Here is a 24068-nt window from a genome sequence, read left to right as displayed (position 1 = left end):
TGACAGATATGGGGTGAGTGTGTACAAATGAGGCTCTCATTCAGTTATTCCTGATGGTACCTAGCCAAGGAGGAAAATGCAGTTAGACAAGAAAATCTTTGGTAATTATCTTGTAATGTTTTGTTAAACTTTATCTTTCACAAATTGGGAATGTGGTGATTGTTATTTTGGTAACTTGTAGTATCAAAAGGCATTTTTCTCAGCTTGAGGGAGCTAGTGCTAGGAAAAATTGAACAGTGGCCTCATGCATATACCATTAGCTGCTATGTTTAATGTGCTGAAACCAAGACAACCAACTATGGCCAAACCCTACATGTCTTGTTTCAGCCCAATGACAGCCCTTACCCATATATACCACATTGCTTTGATTAATTATAACCTCTACAATCCTTTTGGCATCCTAAATGTTCAGGCCTTGCTACCCTAAAGTCCTGCACTCTGTGCATCTGCTTACTTCTTGTTTTCCCCCTTCCATTTATTCAATCTTCTCTGACATATAGGTCCTCTTACTCAGTCTCGTATCACTCATCCTCTTCCTGTGCTCAAACCATTTCAGCACAGTCCCTTTAACATTTTTACATACAAACACCAGCAGGGCTCTTAACAATTTCTACTTGTTTTTCTTGTGCTCTATATCCTTTCACTTGAGATGGCTTTGAATGGGGCATGATTTGCTTGTATCATGTTTAAGGAACAAAACAACTGCACTGACTACAACACTTTTCCCTGACTGTTGTTCCTCATATTTTCAACCGGCCTCATGCAGCATTTAGTCCTAAGGCTTTTCATTTCCAGCTCAACCTTTCTCTGCGTTTAACCCAACCAGATTGTTTGTTTTGCACAAGTTACTTTTTGATCCCCTATGTATGCCATTACCTTTTTTTTTTTATATATATACCATGCCAAACTGCTATGTATTGTCCCCCCAGGAGGTACCACCATCACTTGGTGATACTTAGCACGACAGCTAAGTAGGGTATGTCATTAGAATGCTTCGGTATGTCAAACAAACCCTAAAGTGCAGAAATGTAGTGTGAAAAATGAAGAAATAAGGTATATATTGAGAGAGTATGGCTCTGCTGATGATACAAACACCTTTGATACCATATAGAAGGGTTGTGATAATAATTCAGGTACAGCCAGCCCACTTTAAGCAAAAATGATGATTTTCATGAATGGTAACGAAAAAGGTATTCATATTCCTGTACTGGCTTAACTTTGTCTACTTTGTTATACTCTCAGGTCCTATAGCCTCATAAGAGCATTGAACTTGCGGGAAAAAAATTTTAGAATGTGAAAAGAAAATGCAGAAAGTAACAGTAAGGAAACAAATTGTGCCTGTGTCAGGCTTCAGCTGTATAGATGAGTGTATGTGTATATGTATGTATGTTTATGTATATATGTGTGTATGAGTGGATGGGTCTTTCTTCGTCTGTTTCCTGGTACTACCTTGCTGATGCGGGAAACAGCGATCAAGTATCATAATAAATAAAAAATCTTATATATATATATACATATACCAGTTTCTTATAAGGATGAAAAAAGTCTCCTTTACAATGGAAAAAGTGGGTGTTTTCTAGTTTTCCTTCCTAAAGGAACATGCAGTGTATGGGCCAATGCTCAGTTAAGGTCAGTGTCCATGGCAACAAATGTATTCACCATGAAGTGAATGCTGTTACCAGCCTATGCCTTTCAGATATTTGACAAGGTGCCCTGATTATGGTTTGGAACTGCTGGAACGTAATTTTCCACTTTCATTCAGTGAATTTCCTGAAGAAAGGTATCCTTGATACTGATTGTTTGTTAGGGTTTAATTACTTTGGTAACCTTGAGTAGGCGAGACAGACTTTTTAGGTTGTGCAGTTCCCTTTGGTTGATTCTATAAGCATTCTTAGAACACCTCAACCTGGGTTCAGGAGGTAAGCATCAAAGCACTTATTTTTTTAACTTATTTGTGTATATTTTCTCAACTATTCTGCAGCCTGGAATTAGGGGATGTGACAATGATATTCTTCATAATGCTCATATGTATACTTGAAGATAGTATTAAACTGTTTTAGAACCTTTCTAAATGTCCCTTGAAGATTTAGATTCTTATGGGGCTTTCAGAAGCTCTGTTAAGAATTTTATCTAGCATTTTTCTTGCTAAAAATAAAACAAATAAGGCCCGTAATACTTTTGTCTTTTTTAAGGGTGCTTCTTAGGAACAGTCAGTCAGTTGGTTTAGGATTAACCTGGGATTGTTTCTTTGGTCATTTTCTTAAAGGAGGCATGCTACCCTTCCCCCTTACTTCCAAAGTGGGTGTTGGCAGTGGTCATAGTTTTGTAACAGTTAGGGATTTCTTTGGCTCCGGCCATTAAAATAAATTTTTTAATAACAGTTATGGGGTGAGGATCTTTCGAATATGGTGTTTTGGCTAGATTAAACATATGAGCTTTGAAGTGCTCTTAGGATACCTTTTGTCCTTTTAAGCATCTCAGGGAAAATCTTGAGATTTCCAAAGATTAAGGAACCTCACTTCTCAGGCAGTTTGAAACCCCTCCCAGTTGGAACATTTTGTTTTGGACTAAGACTGGTTTTGTAGGCTCATCCTGGCCTGTATGTCTGAGCCAAAATTTTAGAAAGGTAAGTCTGAGCTAGCATTTTCTAATGGAACCCTTACAAAGCCTCTTGTCCAGGGAATTTACGGGTGTCTTTGACATTCTTCAGTGTTTTTGCCAAAAACTACCTTGCTCTAGACACCAAGGATCTCCCTTTTGGTCATTGGGCTTACCACCTACAAGGACGACGATTGCTAATGCTTTACAGGATAACCTTTAGTTATGTTTATGATAATCTTTCTCTTGGTTAAGATATTTTTCTTTGACCCTGTGCCTCTATGTTCGTATGCTGTCATAGCTCACAGGAATGAAAAACCGCTTCTCTTTCGAGTGTTGTCCTGAAGGGAAATTTTAAAGTTGCTGTTTCTTGCCCTCTCTTTAATTCTTTTCAAAACCTTCCTCACTGTCAGCCATCACCATTGGAGTGACATCCTTGTTTCAAGGAATCATGAAGTAATCAGCTCAATGACAGATGACATCATTGGTGACTGCTGATTGGAGAGGCGCATGTCTGAAGTGAGTTGGAGTGCTGAATAGGTGGTTAGCATAAGGTGAAAGATATTATTTACACCAGAAAGTAGGGGATTGTATGCCTCTCAGGAGTCAGAGATCTCCTAAAGTTCGCAGGACCCCCCCCAAAAAAAAGGTTTTACATTTTTCCAAACTTATAAAATCACCATGAACATATCAGCCTAGTTTCTTTTTTTTTCTTAACCTTTTTACAATTTTTCTTCAGTACCATCTTGTCTTTCCCAACTTAAAGAGGTACAGTTGTGTCTGGGAGATAACCGAACCTTTGAAGAAAAATCTTAGTTTCACTCCTTCATCTCCTATCGAAAGAATGATAGTGTAGGAAGGGAGGATTTCCAACTCCTGGCTCCCATCTCTCTTAATTGCTTTCAGTGATTCAGTCTAGTATTTTTTCTCACTAATCCCTGAGGATTTTTGTCAATAACAGTTAGTTTTCTTTTTTACCTTGCATGAACACATTAACAATATACAATTTCTTATTCAAGCTGATTAAAAGAAACTATTAGTAGTCTCATTTTATTTATTACTATAGTATAAATAAAATACACTTTTGTGGCAACCAAGAGCCTATCAGGTTATGTGAAGATATGCATTGTGACTTACAGGAATATTCCTCAACCATGCTTAGTAAAAGTAAGTGATTTTCTGACATATCCATATGCCCTTAGATCTACTGGCAATTAAATACTTCTTAAAAGAAGAAAAGGAATTCACATTAGCCATAAACTTCAGTAGGATCTAATTCCTCTGATGCAAATGAGGAAGGCTCTTTAAATGCAGATATACAGAACACTTCATTTTCTTTTAAACCAAACAATGACTCAGCTCCATTGTTAAAGTTAAGATGGCTAAAATTTGGCACTAGAACATAATTAATTGAACATTAATTTATCATACAAAATATTTGCCTCCAAGCATTTTTTATTTATCAAAAATATCAAGTCCTATCCATCCATTTAGACATGTTACTTCATGAGAACTTGATTGAAATACAGTAATTACAAGGTATATTTCTTTTTACAAAATAGTACATTTTGGTCAAAATAACCTCACTATCACTAAGCACATTTCAAGAATAAACCTCTATTTTACAGAAAAGGATTCTTTACGACATTTGATGAGACAGAAGATAACTAAGGTGTCTTGCAGTTAATGGTGAAATGGTTTATGATAATGACGAGCTCATTTATTAGTAGCCTATTGAGGACATGAAAACTTATTTTTTGCCAATTTGTATAACTGGCTACAAACATAAACATTCACCATGAACAACAGTTTCAGATAACATTAGTGGGTTTCCTGTCTTTAAAAATATGTAATTTTACATTTGACAAGATCACAGATAAGGATTGATGAAAGACCACACAGAAAACAAAATGCTCATTTAGTGCCAAACATAATGGCAGAAAGTAAGATCTTCTTTCTAAACCATTACTGGAAATCTTGAGAGAAATAGTCTATATTAAATGCTGATGTCTTTGTTACAATCAAAAGTTTAATGTAAAAATCATCAAAGATTTATTGTGGCACCATTTTGTACATGTTAGTTACAGTTTAGGATATAAGTATGCAACTCATATGTAACTTTGCATTTAAAAATCCAACACAGTGTTATAATAAGGCCCACACTGAAGAACCAATGAAAGGTACACTAAGTGTACTATTATACAAACAAGATATTACCTCCAGATATGGTGATATTTTTGCAACTGTGCAGGAAGATTTATACAGCTTTTGTTATCAGAGGGATGTGAACCAATACATCTCATGGAAGCTAAACCAAGGCATTTCCATTTGTTCTCATGGCTTGGGTATGTACGTTCAAACTCTGGCTATTTGAAAAATCAGAATAATACAAAAACAATTATGTTTTAAGAACACTTATGAGGAAGGTTCTTCAGAATTTGGTTCTTAAACTTAGCACTAATAATAAATAAACTAGGGTATGGACTGAATACTATGATAAAATGCAAAATCTAAAGAAAATATATATATAACACCTATTTAGCAAGAGTTGAAGTAGGAGGATGGAATGTGATCACAAATGGGAATAGAGGTCATAATGATCTCCTTACACAGTAATTAAATTTCAGTTCGATAATGTCATTCAGGACTTTCTTTTAAGTCCTTTTTAATGTGTAAGTGAGGATATACTAACATGTTTATCATAATAAATAGTACACTGTATTACCCAAAAAGATTGCCCTGAAAAATTACTTGAGTGGGAATTAAATCGTTTTCCCTCTGAAACTGCTACGTAGTAGGTAAAGTAAACCTTAAAAAATCCAGTATTACAAACGAGAATTTGTCTTTAGTAGGAATAACTACAAATTCATAATTGATAATTTGTAAAACTTACCTTCGAGTTACATGAAATATGGTTAATATTCTTCAGCATGACAGAAAATTTCAATACAACAGTAGGGTTATGCTGAATGTTAAGAGAAATAAATCCTCTTTTATGAAGTACAGCAATAAGCTTTCTAATCAATTCATTAATGGTAATGAAACTAAGGGCTTTAGCCTCCATGAAAACATCTATTAGAAAAGATTTCATATTTTGAGATTCACAGAATAGATGCTTTAAGTGGAGTGGAATAAAAAAATCAATAAATTTTGAGAAAAAAAAGTATAAGAGGAAGAATAACCATGTTCTGGATGTAATCTGAGAGGAACAAAATTACCATGGCTGAAAATCTGTCTACCCTTCATTTGCTAAAATTGTGTACATTTGTGCTTTTGGCTGAATACAAAAAAATGCCGTTAATTCCATTTGTAAATAACACTACGTCAGTCAGCAAGACCATTGCTACAGCATACTAGATCTTCTCTGTCTATATATTTGTAAATATGATGCATTACACACAGTACCAGTCTTAAATATTCCATAGTCAGCATTATAATTTTACTTAAGGAACAAAAAATTTGAGCATGGTTATACTGTATTTCAAGGCTCAGACGGTTTCTCACGTCGTACCATTACTTACAAAAAACTGGGCACACAAAATCATGAGTGGTAACAGACTTGAATTAGGTGACAATATGCATTTTATTAGTGTAGCTATCAGTTGATCACCCTATTTCTTCATAAAAAATACTGAGGATCATGGTAAATAATAATTTCTCCATTAGTAACTTTGTACAATTTAGTATGAATAGCAGGCAACTCTTTCTGATGATTAGGATCATTAATGGGGCTAGTGTAATCCTGGTAAAAAAGGATTTCCTTCACAAAGCTTTGTTAATTACTTTACTACTAGCAATGCATCACTAAATTAATTTTCCATCTAGAAAGCAGAAACGATTACAAGAAAGGTAGACAGGCGGAACTTCTTGTGATGACAGCCCCCGTCACACATCCTTTCTTATGCTGGCACGGTATGGCCATTTTAAGCAATTCACATGCACTCTGCAGAATATTTGGGCTTCTTATTTAATGTTCTGAGACATGCTACGCCTATGGCAGTGAAAAAAATGGGCTATTCGGAATATGTCAAAATGCATATACAGTACTGTATTTCCATATCACACACTTACTTCAGTGTAAAACCACTGAATTTTCAGACATGAAAATGAGATTGTATACCATTATGATTTTTAAAACATTACATCAGTTTGTTAGGAAGATAACATACACAGATATTCAATCTACTTACTGTAAGATGAATTAATCTGAATATTATGAGAGAGTAACCAACCAGCAATGACTATAAAAAAAAGTCTAACTTGAGTGCATATAACAAATGCATAAGCTAGAATATACTAGTTTCATTAAATGCTACTAATGAAGCTCTCATCGTTTTCTTTCATTTTTTTATTTTTTTTGAGTGGGAGAAAGGGAAGGTTTACACTCACCCACCCAGAGATATATATCAAAATATTAACAGTCTGTCTTTCATGATTGCTTTCTTTATACTGATCAGATACTCAAAACCATTCACCATATACATGAACACTATAAATAAAAAATCCTACATACTCATAACCGCAATAAATAGATGCAGTAGAAAGTCAACTTCCTGCACAGATTGTAGAAAGAACCAGCTCAGGAAGCTGACATTCTACTGCAGTTTCTAACCCAAATGCAACTTGCAGACTTATTTTGTAATGACTGAGGGAAAATAGAGACTATTCAGAAGTGACCCAGATATAGGTCAGCAGTATCTAATTCATCAGATGAACAGAAAACATGTGACTAACACTTCAGTATTTCATCCATGCAGTATTGTTCCATTGCTAGAACTTTAACTAAACATTCACCAGATGAGCTTATCTGGGGTCCTCTGCCTTCATTGATTACAATTCCAAATAAGTCTATACCTCAATTTAAAAACATATGGAACAAATGGGTAGTAGAATGGTGACATGGACTATCACTCCTGTAATTCTTGCTTTCTGACCACACAAAAATATTGCCACAGATTATAATCGCTCTGTGGGACTAAACAACAAAAATATAGTGATTCACATGCATCATCTGACTGCCCAAAATACATAAACGAAGCTTTTATCACAAGTGTTAGGAAAATTTACGACTTTGAGACAGCTTGAGTTGCGTTAACACTGCATTACTGTCAGTTAGACAGACAGACTTACAAACACACACACACACACATACAAAATATAAGCTATATAATACATTCAGCACACTGGAGCCAGAGAATGCAAGAAACTCAGTTTATGTTTCCTTCAATTGAAAGAAGTCTACTTTCAAGGCAAGCCTCAAACATATGTTTTGATGTTATACATGCAAGAGGTTTGTTTCTCATACAGTATAACTAAATTAGGTTTTTTGAAATAACTACTGCACCCTTAAGGACATTAGCTTTGCATCTCTTACAAAAGCTAAGACTTGGAAAGTTAGGTAATCAAACAGTTGAAGGGGAAGGTAGTTTGTGTTCATTCGTCCTTCTCTAGGCTTTTCCCTATTATATGGATGCAGCCTAAAGTATGTCATTGTGAGGCATTAAGTATTCATAACACCATATTATATGGAACATTCATATCAAACCTTACCATGGGTTTTAACATGGGTTCCTTAAGATGATTCTAAAGACTGATGCATGTTTTTAATAAAAACACATTGTTAAAAAGACTTATGTTTCACAGGTTTACCTAATCAGCAATTCTGAGCCTCCAGTGCAAGGTAATCATATGAAGTACCGACAAAAACGCACTATCTCAAATGGTTACTTAATAAAAACATCACCCGGAAATAAGTTCCCTGAATATTGTAAGGCAGCATAGATAATTGAAAGTGTGCAAAATTGCTGAGTGAGCCAAACATACCTCTTGATAGCATTATCTGGGAATACTTTTAAAAATAAATAATTTATAAACAACTTTGCCTCACTATGACAATAGTAACATATTACCAATGTGGACTGTAGGCATCTGTAGTAGCCATTTATGCATGACAGTACATTTTATTTGTGTCATGGTAGAAGAATTTGAATTACAGAGCATGAAAAATTCTTTTATTCACAAACAACACATAAGTACCAATAAATATAAATTTTCATCTTATAGAGTTAAACCACAAGACAGTATTAATAATGCGAGCTCCAAGTGCTAACACACATTTGTTAGTTCAAAATAGGCACCATGTCATTCAGCCGAACAATCAACATTTATACAAAATTGACTGTATGTCAGAGTAATTTTCTTCTCTGCCTTCACTACTCGGCTATTGTATTCCAGTCCCACACAAAGTCTGTAGGTCCATTAGAGAGTCCAATAAGAATTCAAGTAACATTCAACAACCAGACAGTCGTCAACAAATGCCACAACAAATAACTTCAGCACCATTTAGTGACTTGGTACATGAAAAATGCTTTCTTTTACTCCGGAATGTCAGAGGGAATGTTTTTAAGTGTGATCCACAGGATTACTTACAAACACTTTTGTAAGGTGAATGTGATCTATCAGATAACTTTCACACTCATTTCTAACATTCATGACAAGCAGAACTACAAAAGGAACTTTCTGTAAGCTTAATATGGAGCACAACTCCTACGGTTGGGCAGCACAACAGTCTATGACTTCTTGAGACACCACAAGCAAGGCACTAAAGGTGGGATTAAATAGTTTTGCGTAGAGTGCAGGTATTAATTTGTACACAGTCGTTAATAAACTTACTAGTGCATCTAACATTACCACACTCGGGATAACTTCAGCATCTGCACATACTGTACCGATATTTCAGCAATTTTAGATTTCAAGGATTATGAGTACAATCTGAAAATCAGAAATATAAGCACTGTTGCTTAAAAAAATATTGCTGAAGTCACTATTCCAAAACACTTCTCTCAGTAATTCACACGTCATCACATATCACCATATAGCCAAGATTCTGAGTATCTACATTAGGTAATTTTCTTTCATTACAATGCCATGTTGAGTTACACAGGGCTTGAGCTATTCCCAGGGGGAGCCGGAATACTACGACTTGCTGGAGTTGCTGTAGTGACTGTAACCGTGGATTCAGTATTGGTAGATGTGTTGGTGGTTGTGATAGCACGTTCAGCAACTTTAGGTTCCGGAATTCTTGATGCTATTGTGTTTGTATTGGCACTGTTACCTGCATTGGGATTATTTTCATCATTTGTAGTGACCTGAGATGGTAATGTAGCTTGCCTTGAGGAGTTCTCAACAGTAGTACTAGCAGTGGTAGTAGAACTAGTTGCAGAATGTCGCTGGTGGTGATGGTGATGAACACTGGCAGGGCTGCTTGTGGCAAGAGGGGCTGGGCTCAAAACTTGCTGTGTGGGTGTTGACCTATTGCTTGTAGTCATAATTCGTGGTGTTTGCAGCCCTCGAAAGTATGGGTGCCGAAGAGCCTCAACAGCTGAGATACGCACACTTGGTACAAATTTCAGCATTTTCTGGAAAAAAGTATTGTTTTCTGTGAAATACAATACAAGTAATGATATCATTTATTTATTTATTTATTTTTTTTTTCCAAACTATTCGCCATTTCCCGCGTTAGCGAGGTAGCGTTAAGAACAGAGAACTGGGCCATTGAGGGAATATCCTCACCTGGCCCCCTTCTCTGTTCCTTCTTTTGGAAAATTAAAAAAAAAAAAATTGAGAGGGGAGGATTTCCAGCCCCCCGCTCCCTTCCCTTTTAGTCGCCTTCTACGACACGCAGGGAATACGTGGGAAGTATTCTTTCTCCCCTATCCCCAGGGATAATATCATTTATATTGCCATTATTTCTAAGAAAGGGTAATACTGGACTCTGCCTGCTCAAGGTTACACCATGAGTGAAAAGTCACCTTTGGTGAGGCTTTATCATTAGAAGTACAGACTCATCAAAGAAATCATTCTAAAGGAAACACATTTGCCTGCTACTGAAAGTAGCACAGCCTTCAGCAGGAATCTTTACAAAGGTCCTTGGTAACACTGCTTGTCTTTCACAGAGATTGATTCTGGGTAATAAAAAAATATATTTCCCAGAAAGCAACAGACCTGTAAGATGGAGACAGTAGCCAATTCCCCATTCCACAACAATAAATTCACAATTTCATTAAGTTAGTTCTTTACCCTTTAATTGTCTAAGGGACAAAAAAAGTGGTCAAGGGAAATTATTTCTTAGTCATCAGTCTTATTTACATGCCACTATACAAACTGAATCTCCTCTACACTCCTTGCTCTCTATATCTCCACAGATTTCTCCGTCAAAGAACAGTCTTTGGTCATGTCTCTAAATTAATCCTTTAAACATACCCCTGACCTTCATGTTTCTGTCAGTCTACATAGCCATTCTTTCCACATGTTTACACCACTGCAGATCTATTCCAATTTAACTTCTACATTCACAGTATCATGTCTTTTACATATTTCTATGACCAGTCAACTCTTCAAACCCTACATTATTTAAACAAAAATAAATTGTTTCAGCTGCTTACATTCCTTGAACCACTGAGCTGTTACTGATCTAAGTTTCAATGACCTAACATTTAAAATGGACTGAATCATGTCTAACATTTATATCTATTTATTATACTTTGTCGCGGTCTCCCACGTTAGCGAGGTAGCACAAGGAAACAGACGAAAGAATGGCCCAACCCACCCACACACACGTGTATATACATACCTATACATTTCAACATATACATATATATATACATACACAGGCATATACATATATACATATGTACATAATTCATACTTGCTGTCTAACATGTGACTCAATATTTTCATTACTGACTCTTTATAAAACTCCATAAACTTCTTTGCTTTGCATAAATTTTGCCAAAAAAATCTGTATCTTTCAGCATTCTTTCTGGAAGTCTTTCTTTTTTCCATTCAACCAAACTTTACTGAAATTACTACCCAAATGTTGAGTCACATAATGTTATCCATTTGTATTGTGTTCTAACATTTTTCTTTAAAGCAACTACATTGCTTACATCGGAATATTTTTAACTACACATAACATTACCGAAGAGGTGGGGATGTAAGTCCTTTCACTGAAACACCCGACAGCATTAGTTCCAAATTATGATAATAAAGTGATCACTAAAGTGACCTGTTATTTGATGTAAACTAGTTATGAACTGATATCACTGGTCAACAAAACAACTTTATTTTCTCATCAAGGATGCAGTGTAACTTTTCTAGACCTATTTCTGATCCAGATCACAGATTTTTAGTCCGTTTCAGTACAGCATGTCTCATTTTCTTTCTACGGATACAAGCTTTTTCAGTTCAACTGCAGCTACGTGATGCATGGGCAAAGGTAAAATAATAATATTTGTACCAGTTCAAACTTTTTATTGTATAAATTCAGTATTCCTCGGTAGATGGTATATAAAGATGATACTATCCAGATGCACAAGCCAAAAAGGTTCAGCTTTTAACCTTCTATGGTGCTTTTCACAAGCTAAAAACACTGAGCTTTTGCTGTGACTCAGGTTCATCCCTGTATAACATCCAGCAGAAATCTGCAAGCATTCCTTCATTCCAGAAACCTTGGTATTGATGCTCCATTGTGCTGATGTCCTGATGGAAGTGCTTTCCTTGTTTGTCAGACACTGCTCCAAGGTACTCCACAAAAACATTTAGATGTGAATGGCAGAAATGCACATCCCATAGCAGCATAGGATTTCGTAAGTCTTTTCACGCCACCTTCAAAATCCGGAGACCTTATGTTTCCCGGGAAATTTTCACATTGCCAACTGAAAGAATTCCAGGCCTCCAGCTCCAAGTCATCAAGATGTGTGCTGATATTGTGGTCTTTTAGGAGTTCCCTTATATGTGGACCAATGAAGATGCCTTCTTTCAACTTGGCCTTGGTGATCTTTGAAATTTTTTTTACCACATACTCAAATCCTTTCAAGTTTCTCTTGGCTAGTGTTTTCATAAATTGCTTTACGAGACCAAGCCTTATGTAGAGCACAGGAAGAAGAACACTTTGTGGATCAACCAGAGGCTTATCCTGGACATTCGAAATTCCCAGCTCATATGATCTTCGTTGAGGCCAGTCCAACTCCATATAATGCCTGGAAGTTGCTCAACTATCCCAGAGGCATAAAAAACAGTATTTTGTGAATTCTAATTGCATTCCCATCTGTATGCCAATCACTTTCAAGTCCCCACATATTTTCCAGTTGTAATATTTGTGTTTTATGGCATCTAGGAGTGCATGCATGTTCTCATAACACTCTTTCATGTGCAATGAATGCCCTACATCATCAGCCACTCTTTCATAGTACTGTATGTGACAAAACATACTTTCTGAATTCAAACTGTGAAAGTTCACTGACAACCTATGAAGTATATGAAGTCTTTTTTCCAGTATTTTTCATAATTCATAAGGATATGCATAATTCATAAGGAAAATCTTCATATGCATTACTGAAAACTATTATATAATCTATATGTAGCACGTATAAATTTTCACACATCCTAAAAGGTATATAAATGATCCGAGCAAAAAATTCCTTTAGGCTTCTTATAAGTCCTTTGATGTTTAACTCGAGGACTGGAATCAAATTTTGATTTCAGTGAATGACAACTTTCTACAGATTTAGTTACTTGTACCAGTGCTTCTAATAGCAATAAATAGCACTTATGGAGACCTGAGATATGACCAAATCAATGAATCTTGGACAGCAAATGTAAAAATATACCTTGTATGTTATCATAGTAAGCTAGAGTATAACAAAGCTGGAAGTAAAATTTCTTGACCAACATAGTGATAGACAACATTAATACCTGGAGGAGATCTGCCGCATCATCTGTGATTTCTGGTACAATATCTCTGACATGCCTGCCCTGATGGTAACGGAAATTACTGCGTGAGAGTGACACATCTCGAGGCCAGTCATTTTCATGAGGGGTTCCAATCACACTGGAAAATAACAAGTATATTTAATATGACTTCATGGTACCCAACTCTGTTTATGTCTAAGTGGTGTGAGATGTGACCTGGTTTTAAGTAGGGATATCTTATTTCATAAGATTGCAAGGAATGTTTGATGTTGAACAAATAGATACTAATATGAGTATTGAAGTAAAAGCCCAAAAGGAAAAGCAAATTGGAAATTGCTGATGTAATGAAATTAAATGGTTGTGCTTGAAGTGATAATGAAGTTCCAGACACTGATAAGAGATACTGGAGGATATTCTACGTTAGTGAACCAACATGCAAATAAATATAAGCAACAGTGATTTAGCAAAAACTGGAGAGGGTGCAGAGAAAATATAGCATATTTAGTGTTCATAAAAAGGAAAATTATAGATGATTCAGGTGTTTCATGATATTTGTACTGTAGTGCTGTGTGTGACTGTAATACAATAATGTATGAAGTACAAAAGTAACTGCAGGCTTGCAGTTGCCTTTTGTATTTAAAAGCTACAAGTGGATCAGTGTGAGTTCAAGCATTTGTAAATATTCTGTATAAGCTGGAAATTCATCTCCATGAGCTCCTGCTCTATTTCTCACCTTCCTTTTCCCCTTTCTACTATTCTTTCCTTTGGGCTCTTAGATTGGTGTTTTTCAGATTTTCCCAACTTACATGGCAAAATATTTACTGAGAGAGAAATTCTTACTCAAATATTCGTTGAAGTTGATCTCCTTCGGTTTGTCCCTCAAACACAGGTCTTCGTCGAAAAAGTTCTGCAAATATACATCCACAGGACCATACATCAACAGGTGTTGCATAGCTGTTGCTAAGCAGGATTTCAGGTGCTCGATACCATAATGTTACCACCTGTGAACATGGGAACTTACTGTCAGTCTCAAGTAAACCTTTCAGTGATGTTTATTCTGTAATTCTCATTATTAACCCATTCCCTGTTGGTAGGACCTAAATGTCTTAGTTATAATGTTTATGTTCACTGTGGCTAGGGCAAATACGTTCTTAATTCTTGGATCAGCTGCCTCTTTCTTTCGGTCAAATATATAGTCATTGATGAATTGTAGTGGCAGACATTACAGTATAAACTTTTTCCATATAAAGTTACTGGTCAGTTCAAGTGGGGATATTAAGGAAGTATGTACAAGGTGTGTGCCCTCATGTTATGTAATAATTTTTGGGGCTGTGGCACAAGATAACGGATATTATTGACGAAAAACCTTAATCATAGCTGTTTGTGACAAAAATGTGAGAAAGATACCATACATCTCCCTACATATCCTTGGAAATAATCCTGGATTACCTCAAACAACTGGCATGACAGCAGCAAATGTTAAGTGTGTCCCACCAGGATGAGCTGTATATAATTTTATTTAGAAAATTATGTTCTCGCTAATCATTATGATAAACTTAAGATATTTTAAAAAATATCTAAAAATATCCCACGTACAGAGTGTCCTTGGATATTATGACTGCCACAGTGAAAGGATTAATGAAATATTTTTCATAAATGAGGTATATCGTTTGTTAGTATAAACATAAGTTTGATATAGGACCTTTTACCTTTAAATAATTACATCTACTGATACAAAAAATGTATCTGTTATACTGACATGATACTTTATAGAAAATGAAAATAATACAGTAAACAACATTCTCATACCATTGTTGTCAGTCTCATGTTGAAGTCATATATTCTTGCTAAGCCAAAGTCAGCAATTTTAATACGGCCACTTCCATCAACCAGAATATTCTGTGGCTTTAGGTCTCTGTGGATTATGCGGTTGCTATGTAGGAAGTCAACACCACACAGGATCTGGTGGATCAGGCTCTGTTTCGGAATCAAAGCAAAGTTGTTATTTATAAATTTGGACTACCTCATTACATATATACATTATTCATTTATTCTGTTTATTATACTTGATCACTGTTTCCCTCCAAAGCAGGGTAGTGCCAGGAAACAGACGAAGAAAGGTCCATTCTAAAACTCTCCAAAGCATCTAAATCCCCCTACTCATACCACCCTATTTCACTGCTGCCTTTAGTATCCACTCCCCTTGGAATCAGAATTAACCACAATATCAAATTCTCACCTCTACAGTATATCTTAAAATTCAGTAGCTCCCCTACCACACTGAACATAAACCTCCCACAGCACATCCCGGAAGGCTTCACAACCCCCTCAAAATCAATATTAGAGGCAATGGATATCAACAACACTTTGAACACGTTCCCACAACACATCCTTGTACAAAAGATACTTGACACCACCTTCCACAGTATTAAGAAATAATGGGTAACCAACTTCATAGCCGGCCACCAAATGAGAGCAATGCACAAGGCCTTCACCTCCAAAATCCCGAAGTTCTATAATGGAGCTCCCCTAAGAGTGGTTCTTTTTCTAACCCTCTTTAGTCTTTCTACATGACCTCCCATTCCATCCTGCAGACCAAAATGTGAAAGTCATACAATGATGACCTCATAATCACATCACACCACCATGACTACTCACACCTTGTGCAACATTACATGACTCGGTTCACCTGCATAGTCATCCATCCTGTCAAAAGCAAATATAACAAAGCTGCTAACAGTACAAAATAAGGCTTTCAAAACAAGCATTTGTTGCCGAGCCATCACAAACATTCAAGAACTTCACTATGGAATAAAAATACCTCCAATATTATCTCCAATGAATATGCTCAGCAATGAATTGTTTGCAAGAGCATTAGACCCTTCCCAACCAAAGCACACCATAACCTACCCCAGCATTTTTAGCAGAAAGCACTTACCCATGTTTCAAACTTCAGCAACCTTTACTCATAGACCCTCCCTGCACCGTCAAACACGACATTAATAAAACATATACCCACAGTAATGATTCCACAGACACCAAGCAATCACCGTACCAACCCAGCTTTTAAACTCCATGCCATCAGATATACACATGTCTGGAACTACATTCCCCCAAGCATGTGTGAGTTACACTATTGTCTGTAGTCTGGACACCATCCATCTCTCGAGCGTTTATTGCAAGACCCCTCATGCCTGAGTTGAGACTTCTTTACCAAAGACTCCAAGCACATACTACTCACTGTCCTGCACTCACCTAACAAAGACATTCACACATCACCACACTTCTTGACCTTTGGTCCCAACCAGCAGACGTGATGAATGCTGTGGGAACCCCAAGGAAGAGGATCCTTGGGCAAGAAAGTGAGGTAAATGTATACATATAAATTGTTGTAGGTGTGTTCCTTACTTTCGAGTCCCAGGATCCCCGTCTCTATCAATCCATCTGCAGATCAGTCAATCTTTCTTACCTCACCTTCCTGCCCCAGGAGTCCCTTCAATTTTCCATGGGGCTCGAAGGCTCCTTAGCACTCACAAAGCTGGCCACACTCATGAGCTTATAAAGTATAGTAATGTTTTGTGTGTGTGTGTCTATGGGAGGGAGTTTGGAGCAATATTTTCAGTGTCTCCATTGTGGTAGTTGTATCAAGATATAGGCTGAATCGCTGTCTGTAATGTTGAAAGGATGTAACATCAGGAGTGTACATGACAAAATATAACTTGTGTATATTTGAGGAGTGTGCTTTTAGAGGAATGATTTCTGGTGGGAAGGCACTTCCCGGTGAGTTAGAAGGTTGTTTGTTTTAGTGATTGTCAGGACATTTTCATGTGCATGTTGTGACATAGTTGTGTTCATTGGAGGTGGAGAGATATGTTGAGTATGGTAACTGAAGTGTGAAGCAGAGGGAAAACTTTTGATTTCTACTTGAGAGTTGGTTGTTGGCTACGTGGTAATTTGAACGGGAAGGGTCTAATGCTGTTGCAAAGAACTTACTGCTGGTGTGTTGGGGTGTGTGGCTGTGTATTGTGAGGACCTTTCTTTCAATGTGTAGGTGTAGAGTGTCTGTTGTTGCTAGGCAGCCAGTGACTGTCGTGAGAGCAGTGTTGCGTAATGTGTAATTCTGCTATACTTGATTTTGACAGGATAACTTGCCAGGTGAGGCATGGTGTAGGGTGGAGCGGATGACTTGCTCAGACAAGATAACAACGGGGATTCTGTTTCTTGTCCAAATTTGGCACTAGTTATGTTTGCAGAGGATACTATGAGATTCTTTATCATGTCCAAATCTGGTAACTGTTGTGTTTGTTGAGGAAACTATGACATTCTTTATCATGTCCAAATCTGATACAAGTTATGTTTGTACGGGATATTATGGGATCTTTTTATCATGCTCCAATCTGGTAACATTTGTTTATAGAAAAAACTATGGCATTCTTTATCATGTTCAAACCTAGTCACATTTATGCTTGTAGATGATAGTGTAGGATTATTTATCATGTCCAAATCTGGTACCATTTATGTTTGTAGAGAAAACTGTGGCATTCTTTATCATGTGCAAATCTGGTACCAAGTCATGTTTGCAGGGTAATTCATTTGTCTGTTGCTGTTTGTATGTTGGGGGGGGGGGGGAGGGTTATGCGTGTGTCGTTTGTGATGCCCGTGATTGGTCATTTAAGGTAACGGGAGGGTTCAGGGCGGATTGATGTCATCTTGGACTTCACAAGGAGGGGAGTAAAGACTTCTTCTGAGATACAGATTATCTATTCTGGATAAAGTGGTGTTCCAGATGTGTTATGTAGTCCTCCGCTTTGTTCCTCTCACGACGCGTTCGTAATCTTGTCTTCATGTACTGTATACACGCCAGATCAGTTTCCCGCGACAGCGAGGTAGCGCCAGGAACGGACGAAGTATGGCCACATCCACTCAGATCCATTCTCTAGCTGTCATGTGTAATGCACCGAAACCACAGCTCCCCATCCACATCCAGGCCCCACACATCTTTCCATGGTTTACCCGGACGCTTCACATGCCCTGGTTCAATCCAGTGACGGAATTTCAAGCGACTTGTGTACACCTCTTCCAAGGTGCAACTGTAGCACCTAGTGGCTGCAGACTTTAGCTGTAGCTCCTTCAGAATGTGGGTCAGGTTGTAAGCAAGAACAGGTCGGTCTTGAGGGCTGTTCTGAGGCCGACAAAGGATGCCTTTCCAAATACCAGTTTTGCCCTGGGTGAAACGCGGGTGGAGAACACCGCAGAGTTTATCTTTAGATAACTTTAAGCTTGTGTTTACAGCGTGCATGTACCGGGAGAGGAAGTAGCCAAGACCTTGGAAAGACCCTGGGGAGGACCTAGTCTACACTTGGGGAATTAAGGGAAGCCCTCGGGAAGAGCAGATGAGGAATTGGGGAAGACTTGGGCAAGATCCTGGGAAGACCAGATGGGGCATTGCGGAGGGCCTGGGAAGAAAGCCGGGGCAAAACGCATCTGTGCGTTTGTGGTTGAAGTCTGTCCCTCTAACGGACCAGAACTTCGGGTACTCTGCTTGTATGTATTGTATACTGTGTATGAAAGAGTGGTGTTACCGGACTGTGCCTGCCTGACGTTGCAGCGAGGGTAAATTGGTCGCTTTCGGCAAGGGTGTGTAACTGACAGTGGACTGAATTTATAAAAAGTTATGTCCAAAGCCTTTTTCACGCCAAAGGAGTCACCATTTCCCTGCTCCTGCTGCGAGTGCTTCTTTAAAGCAGCTGGAGGGCCCCCCCCCCCCATATCAGGGTTTCTGGGGCATGATAGTAATATATGAGAGTTGTGTAATAATAATAATAATAATAATAATAATAATAATAATAATAGTGATAATGTTTCAGAGATAATAATAATAGTTTTAGTCGTAATAATAATAATAACAATAATAATAATAATAATAATAATAATAATAATAATAATAATAATAATCATACACTCCTAATCTATCCATATGGTAAATCTGGCTTGTAGCGTCCATGTCGGACGTTATGGTGGTGCAGAACCAAAAGTTACCGGACTGACCTTAATTCTAGCCTGGTCCAGTCCTGGGGAGGGGCAAGCCTTGAGGTAGTGGTAGAGGTCCTGGTTCACGTACTCGAACACCAGGACCAGGTTGAGGCGCTGGTCCTGCTCCACTTTACCCTGGCAGATGTCCAGCAACCTGCAACATGTTGTAAAACAACTTTATACCAACCCCACGACACACCTACAATATGGGGTGTGGTTTATATTGACGAGGCTAGAATACATTTTGGTATTTTTACATATAATTTTTCATGAAATTGTGAACAAGTTTATTCTTTTAATTAAAATAATCCATATAACGGTTCTTTATACACACACACACACACACACACACACACACACACACACACATATATATTATTCATATTTATTTCATTTTGCATTGTCGCTGTCTCCCGCGTTTGCAAGGTAGCGCAAGGGAACAGACGAAAGAAATGGCCTAACCCACCCCCATACACATGTATATACATACACGTCCACACACGGAAACATACATACCCATACATCTCAATGTACACATATATATATACACACACAGACACCTACATATATACCCATGCACACAATTCACACTGTCTGCCTTTATTCATTCCCATCGCCACCTCGCCACACATGGAATAACATCCCCCTCCCCCCTCATGTGTGCAAGGTAGCGCTAGGAAAAGACAGCAAAGGCCCCATTCGTTCACACTCAGTCTCTAGCTGTCATGCAATAATGCCCGAAACCACAGCTCCCTTTCCGCATCCAGGCCCCACAGAACTTTCCATGGTTATATTTCTCTCTTGTATCTCCCCTGGTGATGTGATTATTACACGAAAATGCACTTGGGAACTTATCGTGTTTCATTTCGTCGTGGACTCGTAAGAATATATATATATATATATATATATATATATATATATATATATATATATATATATATATATATTTTTTTTTTTTTTTAACTATTCGCCATTTCCCGCGTTAGCGAGGTAGCGCTAAGAACAGAGGACTGGGCCTTTTTTGGAATATCCTCACCTGGCCCCCTCTGTTCCTTCTTTTGGAAAATTTAAAAAAAAAACGAGAGGGGAGGATTTCCAGCCCCCCCGCTCCCTCCCCTTTTAGTCGCCTTCTACGACACGCAGGGAATACGTGGGAAGTATTCTTAATCCCCTATCCCCAGGGATATATATATATATATATATATATATATATATATATATATATATATGTATATATGTATATATATATATATATATATATATATATATATATATATATATATATATATATATATATACTAATCACTATAAATGTAAAATTGTTATTTTGTAAACGAGTCAGAAAAGACTTGCATCATACCAGGCCCTACGTAACGCAGGAGGAGAGAGAGAGTCAGGGTGAGTGTAACAAGATATATAAACTCTGTTATGAATAATATATGGCGCGGTCTGACCACTGTGGTGGGTGGGGGTGTCTGATGTTGACTACCGGTGTATGCCCGCCCCTGACCCGCCCTCCTGGCTCAAGGGGTCCCCCCCACACCCCACCACAAAGGCCCCCCCCCCCCCCCCCCCCAACACCACTCGCTGTAAACCAGGGCCGCCTCGGGCCAGCCAGCTAGGCTAGCCCCAGTCTTGACTGATTAGCGAGAGAAGGATAGTTAAGGGATGGATGGGGGTCTGTCCACGGTGGAGGGTTACGCCAGCCAGGGAGGGAGGGTAACGCCCCTCGTTTAACAGGTCACAAACTACCCCAAATCACATGGGTAGTAATGAGCGACGAGGGTGCTAACTGCCCTGCCATGTGCAGGAGTGTCACCTGCCGGAGGATGTGTCTCAGCAGCGCCACCTGTAGCAGCAGCAGGAGGCGTTGCCTGAGCGGCGCCATCTGCAGGAGGAGCTGTTCGCCTGAGCATTGCCACCTGCCGGAGGTGTGTGTGTGTGTGTGTGTGTGTGTGTGTGAGGGAGGCTGGCTGGCCACACCTCACCCTCATCACATCAGCACCACCACCACCACACAATGACATTATCTTGTTACCACACTTGCCACCGTGTCATGCGCGCCCCCCCCCCCTCCCCCGCTGCACACTGTGAGCCCTCCCTTCCCGAACACCCCGAAGCTGCTTAACTGCCCCACACACGGGTGGTTAGAGGAAAGGAAGAGGAAAGGGACAGGCGAAGGGACAGTGTGGAATGGAGGAGAGGGCTAGAGTGTTGTCATACAGGTGTGTGTGTGTGTGCGTGTGTGGTGTGTGTGTGGGGGGGGGGGGGGAGATTCTGGCTGCGTGGTGTGTGTTTTCTTTGGTCCCTTATCATCATACCCTCCCAGGATCCTGGGTAGAGCGGCTGCGCTCGCAGGGAACGTTGTATCAAGCAGTTCAGAAAGGAGAATCCCGGAGCTCTTAAGTTTCACATTCCTAATCATGGACGTGGCACGGCCAGTGGCGCCGCCTTCCGCTGTGTTCCGGGCGGCGACGTCGCCCCAGGGATGCGGTGCTGAGTCGTCGGGTTTGTCCGGAGTCTGTGTCGTCCCTGTGGTCTCCAGTGGGCGCCGGCCATATAGACTTCCTCCTGGGCTGCTGCTCTTACGGCACGAGCCGACTGGCTCTAACCTTCGGTTCGTTCGCTCTGTTCTATAGGGGGCGTTTTCGACGTAAGGGGGACTTGTTTAAATCGGTTAAGAATCGTAGAGCCTTATCTTGTATGCTCTGTAGCCCTTATCATGCGAGATAAGGAGGGAAGGAGCCTTGGTATGGTGGAACAGGTCAGTTCAGGTACGATCTTGGCCCTCATCAGGTATAATGGCTGAAGGTGCCAGGGTCTGTATAGACTGGTCAAAGGGCCCGCTCTACGACCCCACCTACCGCCCAACCCTCTCATACACCTAGGACCTCCTAGCCACGACCTAGCAGCGCCCCGCCCCCTCACCTGGGCCCCAGCAACACCCCCCCCCCCCACTGCACACTATCGTGCCCCCTTTCTGCCCCTAACACACAACCCCATCCACCAAGTGTAAAGCCATTACCCCTCTAGTTCGACTCTAATCACTCCTAACAACTCGCAAAGGCTGTTCGCGCGTACGTCGTGATGGGCGGTGGCATAGCACCCTCTTGCGGCCGCGGGGACAAACAAGACACAACACCCGGCCGGGCGGTCGTAAGGCAGGAGCGCCTCTCCACTTGGCAAGGCCGGGAGGGCCATGTGGAGGTGGAGCCTTTGTCACACGTCTCCTGGCGTGGGTTATGCCCGATCACCCGCCGTGGATCGGGCTTAGGGGGGACGACCCGTGGCCCGGGAGACTCGACCCTCTGGCCCAGCCTCACGCGGGCCGTAAGCCCTTGCTGGCCCACTGGCCCACGGGCCCGGCGCCCCGGAGGATATTATGCTTAAGGCAGGACAAAAGCTATCTGGAGACACTATTATTATTTCATTGAGGGGGACCCCCGAGTGACGCCAGGCCAGGGTGTGTGTGTGTGTGTGTGTGTGTGTGTACGTAGGGGGTGAGGAAACACGGTGGGGGGGGGGGGGGGAGTGTTGGGACGATTTTATGTACACATTGGACCGTCAGCCACGGAGAGCCGACACCTGACCCCCCTCCCCCTATAACCCTGAGTCTTACACAGGGTGCCAGACAGGCGTCTACCACACGACCACACCTTCTACCATACCACCACACCTTCTACCACACTACCACACTACCACACTACCACACCTACCACACGACGACACCTTCTACCACACCTACCACACCTTCTACCACACTACCACGACGAGGAACTACCTCCCTAACACACACACACACACACCCTCTACCACACTACCACCACCACGAAGATCTCCCTAACACACCCCCTTTCTTAACCTCTCATGGGAGCAAGAAGAAAATCACATAAAACTAATAAAAAGAAACTGAAAATACCGCGTTCAACCTTGCCCTGTGTGTGTGTGTGTGTGTGTGTGTGTGTGTGTGTGTGTAGCGCGGGAGAGACCCGACTTGACCTTGGCCTTAACCTGACGTGAACCAGGAGTCGTCAGACTGACCATGCCTGACCCTCGACCCCATCATCTCCTCCCACCCTCATCATCATCACCACCTCCCCTTCTTGTAAACGCATCACCTCACTCTCGTGACCCCTGATCTCTACGAGGAAATATACATCTACAGAGGAGCAAATATACATCTACAGAGACTGCCAATGTTTTCATCATCAGTATAATGTAGCCAACACGAGCGTAGGCGTCGTAGCTACGTCTCTTCTTCGTTGTACGTCGACTGACTTATATTTCTCTCTTGTGTCTCCCCTGATGATGTGATTATGACACGAAAGTGCACTTGGGAACTTATCGTGTTTCATTTTCTCCGTAGACTCATAGGAATATATATATATATATATATATATATATATATATATATATATATATATATATATATATATATATATATATATATATGTTCGACTGTCAAAAAGCTTTCTTAGTGAGATAATGTAGCCTTTCTGTATTTCTGACTAGAAGAATTAAACGAGATATCGAACCCATACGAAGCCATCTTTTGTTACTAACAACCCAGTGTGGTGCTGGGACGTGCCACCCGCAGGTCAAACTGGGAAGGAACGTGTCTCAAACACGTCATTCACACACACACACACACACACACACACACACACACACACACTTCTCCCAGC

At 39.8% G+C, this 24068-nt stretch overlaps 1 protein-coding gene across 2 annotated transcripts in view; it reads right to left on the bottom strand.

The window, feature by feature from the left end:
• Positions 1–3638: 3638 nt before the first annotated feature.
• LOC139764657 (cyclin-dependent kinase 4-like) overlaps positions 3639–24068 on the bottom strand; it is a 500685-nt gene continuing 480255 nt past the window's right edge. For both annotated transcript variants that reach the window (XM_071691517.1, XM_071691516.1), the window contains exons 5-9: positions 19399–19537; positions 15160–15327; positions 14191–14351; positions 13354–13489; positions 3639–10016 (exon numbers count right to left, since the gene is read on the bottom strand). In XM_071691517.1, coding sequence (XP_071547618.1) covers positions 9534–10016; positions 13354–13489; positions 14191–14351; positions 15160–15327; positions 19399–19537 — 1087 coding nt within the window. In that variant the 3' untranslated portion in view covers positions 3639–9533. The remainder of the gene's footprint in view (positions 10017–13353; positions 13490–14190; positions 14352–15159; positions 15328–19398; positions 19538–24068) is intronic.

The sequence above is a fragment of the Panulirus ornatus genome, chromosome 50 (assembly GCF_036320965.1).
Source record: "Panulirus ornatus isolate Po-2019 chromosome 50, ASM3632096v1, whole genome shotgun sequence".
Taxonomy (NCBI): domain Eukaryota; kingdom Metazoa; phylum Arthropoda; class Malacostraca; order Decapoda; family Palinuridae; genus Panulirus; species Panulirus ornatus.
This window is presented reverse-complemented; position numbering and strand designations above follow the sequence as displayed.